Source organism: Prionailurus bengalensis, chromosome E2, assembly GCF_016509475.1.
Source record: "Prionailurus bengalensis isolate Pbe53 chromosome E2, Fcat_Pben_1.1_paternal_pri, whole genome shotgun sequence".
NCBI lineage: Eukaryota > Metazoa > Chordata > Mammalia > Carnivora > Felidae > Prionailurus > Prionailurus bengalensis.
This window is the reverse complement of record NC_057352.1, coordinates 13,009,704-13,018,852: the sequence shown is the minus strand read 5'-3', so window position 1 is coordinate 13,018,852 and position 9,149 is coordinate 13,009,704. Positions and strand designations below refer to the sequence as shown.

At 54.7% G+C, this 9,149-nt stretch overlaps 2 protein-coding genes across 2 annotated transcripts; one reads left to right on the top strand and one right to left on the bottom strand.

Moving 5' to 3' along the window:
• Window positions 1-708: 708 nt before the first annotated feature.
• Window positions 709-5,796, bottom strand: ZNF428 (zinc finger protein 428). The gene is made up of 2 exons (XM_043598704.1): window positions 5,690-5,796; window positions 709-1,378 (listed from the first exon to the last, which is right to left on the bottom strand). The coding sequence occupies exons 1-2, from the start codon at window positions 5,763-5,765 to the stop codon at window positions 876-878; spliced, it is 579 nt and encodes a 192-aa protein (XP_043454639.1). The 5' UTR covers window positions 5,766-5,796; the 3' UTR covers window positions 709-875.
• Window positions 3,286-5,730, top strand: SRRM5 (serine/arginine repetitive matrix 5). Its single transcript, XM_043598703.1, is given in 2 exon segments — window positions 3,286-4,442; window positions 4,444-5,730. Coding segments are annotated over 2 exon segments (2,079 nt in total). The 5' UTR covers window positions 3,286-3,650.
• Window positions 5,797-9,149: the final 3,353 nt, after the last annotated feature.

Genomic DNA, 9,149 nt, shown 5'->3' with positions numbered 1-9,149 from the left:
AGTTCCTAGATACACAACTTCTATGAGTCAATATATATAAAGCTCTTGGACTGGCACTTGGCACCCGGGAAGCACAGCTCTGATTGTAATTAAAGTCCTCTTTGTAAAGGTTCTCAGGCAGTGGCAGAGAACATCGACTGTCCTCCACAAACCGTTTTCTGCTTTCTGGGCACTGGCTAGACCTGCCTTTCCCAGACTCCCTTGCAGGGAGCTGTGGTCATGTGACGAATTTCTCAGCAAAGGAACGTAACTAGGAACAGGCTGTGCTACTTGCAGGCAGGGGGCCTGTCCGAAATCACGTGTACCTCTCCAGGCTCACCTTCCTCTTCCACCGGCAGGACCCAGGCCACGGCCACTCAGCCATGACCATGTGGACGACAGCAGGCTTAAGGAATGGCCTGGGTCCCCAAATCACTATATGGAGAAGGGTTGCCCACCTACTGGAAACACCCACCCTGGACTCTATTACATGAGTGCAAAACCGTTGTGTTGTACGTCATCGGGTCTATGAGTTAAATATACGGAAGCCACCTGAACATAAGCCCTTAGTAAATGTTAATAGTCTTGGCAACAGTGATCTTAAGCTTCCCCCAGGGAGGAGCCAGGGGAGGGGGGAGGGGGAGGGATAAATGCCCCAGGCCCCGGTGCCTCGCACACTCAAGCGTTTACACACATGCATGCACGCACACACACCAAACACGCTGGACCGACACACACAGAATTTGGCTTTTATTCTGGCCTTCACACATCTACTGCTAAGACGACACAGATCGGCGGTACCCCGTCCCACATGACCATTGCGACCACCCCAATTTCCTCAGCCCCCTCCTCCCACCCCACCCCTTTAGCCAAGCTCCCTGGGTGGGGGGCTCTGCCTACACCTCGCCCCGGGCATGCAGCATGAAGTGCCCATGCAGCTCCCCGAGGTTGTCGAAGGAATCCTCACACTCCGTACAGTGATAGGTGCCCTCCTCCTCCTCATCTTCCTCCTCCTCCTCCCTCCCAGCTGGTCGACCCTCCCCAGCCCGAGGCGGCTCCTCCTCTTCCTCCCCGAGGGCCCTGCCTTCAGGGGCTGGAGCTTCCTGGGGGGCTGTAGCAGGGCAGCAGAGCCGGCAAGGTGGGGTGCCTGGTGGGGCCTCCCCAAGGGGTGAGCGGCCACAGAGCTGGCAGGGCTGGGCTGGGGGGCCCGGGGGCTGGGCTGCACGGGGGGCCCGGCGGGACGGGCCCCCCCGGCCCCCCCCCAGGCGTTGCTTCACCTTGTAGCCAGGGTCATATTCAGGATCGTCAGTGGCCTCCTCCTCCTCCTCCTCCTCATCTTCTTCCTCTTCGGAGTCTGGCTCTGAGAGAGTGTATTCAGAGTCAGAGGAATGCTCAGGGCCTGTAGGGGGATGGACAGGGAGAGTCAGAGGCATCTGAGGACAGGGCTGTGCCCCTCCCGGGGCCCCATTCAGACTCACCACAGTAGGGAGGGGACAGCCAGGACACAACCCTGCCCTTCCCCATGGAAGAATCCCTGTCACATGGAACACGGCCTGGCACACAGCAGACACTCAGTGTCTGTGTATTAAGCAGATGAATGTCTTGCAAGAACTGCATCTCCAGGGTTTAAGAAGGACAAAGTAACAGTAATAAAAACAGTACCAGTAACAGCATCCACTGCTACTTTAAGAGCCCTGTTCTTCTATATTAACCTACCGAATCCTTACCACAACCCTTTGAGGGACGTACTGTTGTCATCCCTAAGTGATAAATGGGAAACTGAGCTACAGGGCGGTTAGGCGACTCACTCGCCTCCAATCACACAGCTCTAACAGGGAAAGCTAAATACGGGCGGTAGCCTACGCCAGATCATTTTAGGAAGACAAACACCTGAACAGGATTCAAGCAAATTAAAACACATACATATATGATATGTGTGATAAATGTATGTGTGTGTGTGTGTGTGTGTATGCAGTTGAGTGAATGAAAATTTGAAAATTGAAAATTGATTTGCAAGTACAGATATATTGCTGTGATTTCATGAGCATGCAGAACATGTCTAGGACAAGTTTAGGTTAAAAAAGGAAAAAGATTTGAAGCCGCCATACAGGAAAGGGTGACACCAGTGCATGCAGAGCCTGGGTCTGGGAGGAGGGAGTCCCCACCACAGCGGCACCGGTCTGCCAAAAGCATCCCCTAGGACTGCAACAGCCTTGCCCTGTGTCCATCCTGGCCCCTCTTCCTCACTTTCCTCCAGCAGCCCAGAAGAGTCCTGTGAGAACTGAGTCAGCCACACTGGGCTCTTCGGGGCTCCTCAGCCCTGCAGGCACACACCTGCCTCAGGGCCTTTGCTACCTTTTTTACAGATAGACAAGGCTTGCTCCCTCCCCTCGCCAGGTCTGCTCAAGTGTCACCTTCTCAGTTTCACCCTGGTCACACTGTCTAAACAGCAATCCTTCCCCCTACGCTCTTAACCGCTTTGTTCTTCTCCTCCACTTACTGTAGGTGACATCTACTCATGTGTTTACTGCCTGTCCCCCAAAGCAGGGACTTTGGTTCATTGCTGCATCCTGAGCATCCAGGACACCTTCTCTGTGCCTGGCGTTCATTCAATTTGTCAAACCTTTTCTGAGGCTTTTCACATGCGCTGTTCCCTCTGCTGGGAGTGGCCCAGCCAGGTTTTCCACATCATTCTTTAGGACCCCGTAGGAAGCCTCCCTCCTCAGTGAGACTGTCCCAGGTCTCCTAGGCAGCCAGTCACTTTCTTTTGCCCTCTGGCTGTCCTCACCCGGCCCTGAGGGCTGTGCCGGTACAAAGTCCTTTCCCACCAGACCAGAGGGCGGGCAGGCCGGGTCTGACTCACTGCTGGGTCCCCGGCATCACCCAGCTTAGAAGAATGGGTTGTAAGTGTTGGCCTAATGTCCCTCCCTGCAGCTCTCTCTCTTGTTTCTGCCTCTGTCCTGCTGTCCCTCTGCCTGGAAGGCTGTTCCCCACTCTGGCCACCTGGCGACTTCCTATTCATCCTTCAGGACCCTGAACAGGTTCTGTCGTCTATGGCGGTGGCTCCCTCCACCCTGGCTCCTGCTGGCCCAGCGTCTCCCCCTTGTGACTGTCCTAGAGGCTGTAGCCATCTGGGCCCCAACAGGTCTCCCCCATCAGACTGGGAACCCCTTGAGGGCAGGTCTGACTCATCTTGGGGTCCCCAACACTGCCCAGTCCAGGACGTGCGGGTCGAGTGAACAAGGGGGGCCCGAGGCCCTGATCTCCCCCATCACTCCAGGCTTTTGGCTCTGCTCTTCCCCCACCTGGTGACCTTTTCTTCTCTAAGAGCAAACCCCTGCTCCTCTTTAAGGGCCCAGCTCACACGTCACCTCCTCTGTGAGGTCCTCCATGCCTCCTCAGGTGGTTAGTGTCTCTTGTCTGGGAACTTCTGCCCCTGCCCCCCCTCCAAACCCCAACATATCCTGACCACCTGGATAGTGACCTGGAGACTCCGGGAAGGCAGGACCTGGGTCTGACCCATCTCCATGTCCCCAGCAACGCTGCATCCCCAGTCAGCCTCAGAAGATACTCGCCGAATGGCGGCCAAACATGGAGGCAACCCCTCTGGCCTTCACCCCTCTTTCTCCTCCTACCACTGACTTCACACCACCCACCCTCCAGGGGCTTCAATGCCCACTATGACTTCATGCAGCTGGCCTGTGAGAGGCGGTCAGGTGGTTGTCCACGGCTACCGGTCTTTCATGTCCACTGTGACTTTCAGGATCACAAGCCCTTTTGTAACTACCATGCCTTCTCCACCTACGAGACCCTCAAAGCCCAGCACGTCTCCAGCATCCACCGGACCCTCGATGTGCCCCGTGCCTCCCAAGCCTCCCGCCTCCTTGAAGACCACCAAATCGGCAAAGCCCAACAGTGCTTCAGTGTCCACCAAGCCATCAACAGCCCCTAACTCGGTCACAAGCCCAAGCAGTTCTAGGTCTCCCAAGTGGGCAAATACGAAGACAGCTGCTTCTAAACAGTCCAGCAACAAGTCCCGAGCCCGCAATGGGACAAGAACACCCAGCAAAGCCAGCACCGACACCAGGGCGAGGAAGGCCAGCACCGACACCAAGGCGAGGAAGGCCAGCACCGACACCAGGGCGAGGAAGGCCAGCACCGACACCAGGGCGAGGAAGGCCAGCACCGACACCAGGGCCAGCAAGGCCAGCACTGACACCAGGGCCAGCAAGGCCAGCACCGACACCAGGGCGAGGAAGGCCAGCACCGACACCAAGGCCAGCAAGGTCAGTGGGGTAAGACTCCACCAGCAGAGGGGCACACACAGCCGGGGCAGAACTCCCAGAAGAAGGGGAAGCCGCAGCTCCAAGAGGTCACCCAGCAGAGCCAGCACTACCAGCAGGATGAGAACTCATGGTGCCACCCCAAGTGTGCCCAACAGGATGAGAACTCCTACTTCCCAGAAAAAAACAGAGTGGGGGCAAGAGTTGCAGCCGGCCTAGAAACAACAACCGAGAAAGAAATAAGAGCCAGCTTAGAAGTGTGAGCAGAGAGAAGAGTTACAGCCCACCAGGAGCCTCAGGCATGGGGAAGAGTTCTGGGCTGGTTATAACCCCAAGTAGGGCAAAGAGTTACAGCCCCACTGGAACTCCCTTCAAGGAGAGAGGTTCCAGCCAGTCTCCATCAACATCAAGGAGGGTAAAGAGTTATAGTGAGATGGTCACCCCTGGCAGGGAATGGAGTTACGGCCCAAGTGAAGTATCTAGCAGGCTCAAGAGTTACAACCAGGATACTGCACCCAGCAGGACCCAGGGTCACAACCGGTCTAGCACCCCCGGCAGGACCCAGAGTCAGAGCCAGTCTAGCACCCCCAGCAGGACCCGAAGTGAGAGCCCGTCTAGCACCCCCAGCAGGACCCGAAGCGAGAGCGGGTCCAGAATGCCCAGAAGGGCAAGAAGTCATAGTATGGTGAGAAGTCACAGTTGGAAGAGAAGTCACAGTAGAGCACGAAGTCGTACCCGGAAAGGAACTCCCAGTCAGATGAGAAGACACAGCCAATCTAGAATCCACAGCAAGGGGGGAAACTATAACCAATATAGAATGCCCAGAAGGGAAAGAAGCCCCAGCCAGGAGACAGATCACAGACGATCGAGAACACTCAGCCAGGAGAGAAGTCATAGCCCATCTGGAACCTCCCACAAAGAAAGAGATCACAGCCGATCTAGAACTTCCAGCAGTGAAAGAGAGCACAGCCAAACCAGAACCCCCAGAAAAGAGAGAAACCGCAGCCAACTCAGAACCCCTAGAAATGAGAGAGATCACAGCCAATTCAGAACCTTCAGAAAAGAAAGAGATTGCAGCCAATCCAGAGAGGAGAGAGATCACAGCCTATCTAGAACCTCTAGCAAGAGAGGTCACAGCCAATCTAGAACCCCCAGCAAGGAGAAAGACCATAGCCGATCTAGAACCCCCAGCAAGGAAAGAGACCACAGCCGATCTAGAACCCCTAATAAGAAGAGCAATCCTAGCCAATCTACAACCCCCAAAAGTCTCAGCCAGAAGGATTCCACTAGCAGGGCACATAGTCCCAGTCAGAACAGAACACCTAGCAAGACAAGGTGCCCTTCCCCCTCCAGATTTCTCAGTGGAGCCCCAATTCCAAACCAGGATGATATTCAAGGTAACGCCGCCATCTCTAAGGCTGCCTCACCTGGAGAGAGGTCCTCATCGTCTTCTTCCAAGCTGGCATAGCCCCCAGTCTCAGCTGGCTCACGGGTCTCTGTCATGGCCAGGGGAGGAGACAGGAGACAGGAGCAGAGGAGCAGCTAGGCAGTGTCCCTCCCCGGCCAGCTCTCCACAGCCACACCTCAGCCACAAGTTCTCCAATGCAGGATGTCAGCAAAGAGAGCGGGATGCTGGACAGGGGAAGGAAAGGCTTGTGGTGACTCAATAAATTTTTACATAGCACCTGCCTCTCGGGGCCCAACTGTGTGCTCAGTGCTGGGGGAAAGGAAAAGCCAGCCCCAGCTCCTCTGTAGCTCTTAATTTCCCCATCTGGGCAACGAAGCCGTCTGTGGTTCTTGTTCAGCGGAATGGGGAAAGGCAACATTCCAAATATTTAGCAGCGGGTACCAGCAGGGGCACCAATCAGAACTGAGAGTGGAACAGGGGCCTATCCAGGAATTAAGGCTTTGGTTGCTGGACTGTGGGAAAGTCTGGGGGCTGGGCGAGGGTCCAAAGTGGCGGTTGGGGGTAGGGATTATTTGACGTAGTGGTGATACACTAATCAGGCTAGAGGTATTTCAATATTTAAACAAGCGGTATGGCCGCCCTAGTTCGCGTCAGCCCTAGTCCTATCCCTTGGCAAGATGGTGTCCAGGTCTGAAGCCCAAGTCTGCCGCCACCTAGCTGTGTAGTTTCAAGCAAGGAAGGACCTAATCTCTCTAGCCTGTTTCCTTCTCAGTACAAAAGGAGCTTCCAGGGCTTGACTCGTGCAGTCCTTATAACTATGCTGACACAGACCGTCTCCTTGGTACAGATGAGGAAACTGAGGCACAGAGAGGGTTAACAAGTAGCTTAAGGTCACACCAACTGGTTGATGGGTGGACTAGGATTTGAAGCCATGTGATTCTACCTCTCATAAATGGCCCCTCAGCTGCAATTTTTTTTTTTGAAGATTCAGTAGGGCTCATTCGATACAAACCACTGGTATGTGGCAGTTACTGCAGTAACAGTGGCTGTCAGTACTCCCACTCATAACCCTTTCTATACAGCCCAACCATTCCAGACTTATCATCTCTCCCTGTGCACACCAGGACTTTTCACATCTGTGGGTCTCAGCAAATCCTGCTACTGCTGCCTAGAATGTCCTCCTTCCCCACCGTCTACCTAGAGAACTCCTACTCGTTTTCCAAAGGCCACCTCAAACACAAGAACCTCTGTACTTCCTCCCAGCCCAAACACCTCTTCCAAGCCTTCTGAGTCCTTTCCTTCCTATCCCTCTTCACCAGTACCTCGCCACACACACACGCACACACACACACACACACACACACACACACAGCAGTTCTTTTGTCTTCCACTGTAATCTTTGGCAGTAAAGAGCTAGGAAGAGCAGGTCAGGGAAAGGACTGGCAACCTCAGCTACGCCTCTTTATGCCAAGGCCCGTGCTGGGTACTGGGTATACAGTGATGGGAAATACACAATCCCTTCAAAGTCTGGAAGTCAAGTTTAATGCTGGGGACCGGAAAAAAAAAAAAAAAAGTTAAAAGTGAAGCCTGGAGGAGGCTGAGGCATGGGAGGGCTGGTATCAGTGGTAAAGGAGCTTTCTAAAGACATCCCTGAATCTGGGCTTTAAGGACAGAAGATTCATAACTGGCAGAGGAGAGTTCTTCTAATACCCTATTGCCTGTAGGGTCCCATTCAACTGAGGAGTTCTACTTTAAGCCAGGATAATTTGCCAAATTAAGTAAATAAAAGCAGACAATGCTAGGTTAAATGTGAATTTCAGATAAACAACAGAAAATTATTTAATATACATAGGTTCCAAGCAGTATTTGGGATAAACATTTCTAAAAGATTATTTATCTGAAATTCAAATTTTAAGTGGATGTTCTATGTTACCTGGCAACCACACACTACAATCAGGACTACCCAGGAGATTACCTGGAGACCCTGCTCACCAGTCCAGCCTACCCTCCCCCAAGCCCACATCACACAAGGACCCTTCCAGCGTACTCCAGATGTTAGGTGGAAGCATTCTTTGGTGCAGTCCCATTCCTATAAGGACTATGGTGGCCATACTGGCTTCCACAATTTTAAAGGGTTATAAATGACACTCCCTCGCTACCACAGGGAAAACACAGTGCCAAGACCCCACTACATTCTGAACCTACAGCAACCAACTCCCAAGATGCCCTGTGAGAACATAAAAGGAACCCGTTCCCACAATGGGAGGGCAAGGAGGCCAGAGCAAAACCTTACAACAGACAATAAGGACCAGTCCCCACAATGCCCTGCGGCAATTCTTCCCAGGATGCCTTGGGCCTATAATGACCGCCTTTCAAGGTGCTCTGCGTCGAAGCACTCCAAGCGTCCAAGATGCTGAGCGGAAGGTGTGTGACAAAACGGGCCGGTTTCCCAAAAGGAGCTACAATAATCCTTCCCAGAATGCACCAGGCCCATAACGACTAGCAGACCGACTCCCACAATGCCTTAGGGCGGGGCGTCCCGTTTCCCCAGGATGCCCCAGGGCTGCACGGAGCCGTGTTGGGGGAGAAAGGGGAGCCTGGGTCTCGCCCTCCGGCCATGATGGGCCAAGACCGCTGCCAGCTCGCCCCGGTGATGGGAGCCGTAACTCCCATCATGCAGCGGTGCCGTAGCGCCCGCTTCCCAGCATGCCCCGCGCACCCCTATCCCTATCCCGGACACTCACCGGCACTAGCTGCCCCCGCTCTGGCTCGGCGGCGGCGGCTGCACGCCCGAGCTCTGCGCGTGCGCTGCAAGTCGGGTAGGAGGGTGTACAAGCGGCGTGAAGCGCCTAGGGCGCTTGCGCGGCGAGGTGGACCATTCCCATTGCACAGTGGGGAGAGGGGCTCTCCGAGTCGGGCCATCGACTAGGCCCGCGCAGGGGCTTCCGGACTTTGCCCCTTGCTGTCCAGGTTTACTTGGTACAGTCCGCAGCTAGACGGAACTAGAAACTGCGAGGCTTGCGCGTGCGTGAGCAAGCAGGAACGCGCCTTACAGAAAATGAGATGAGCTAGGGGTTGGGGGCGCCAACTAGGCTAGGATCTTGCATTTGAGGCTTATTTGCATAACCTTAGCGCGGGACAATGGGAGCCCTACGGCGCTGAAGGGGTGATTTGCATATTCCCCGGAGAGGCTGTACTCCCGAACGTCGTGATTAGCATATAGGGGGAGAGGGGTGGCGGGGGGCGCGCCTGAGCAAAGCGCATGCGCTGACGGATTGCGGACTAGCGAGTGGCCTTGTTTTAGTTGGCGTCAGTTTGCATCCGGAGAGGGGGCGCAATGGCCAAGACACTTACTAACTCTCACAAACCCCTTCCCCCACCACCATCAGAAATATTTCTTGCCGTCGTCTGTGTCAAGCCCTGTGTTGGTGGGCACCGTGGTTTCCGCAGTGAACGAGACATACCTGGCCCCTATCCTG

Excerpts from the sequence above, each read along its gene's own strand:
- ZNF428 (XM_043598704.1), bottom strand. The coding sequence starts at position 5,765 with ATGACAGAGACCCGTGAGCCAGCTGAGACTGGGGGCTATGCCAGCTTG. Across the intron at positions 1,379-5,689 it reads CGATGAGGACCTCTCTCCAG|GCCCTGAGCATTCCTCTGAC; the intron begins GTGAGGCAGCCT and ends ATCCCCCTACAG.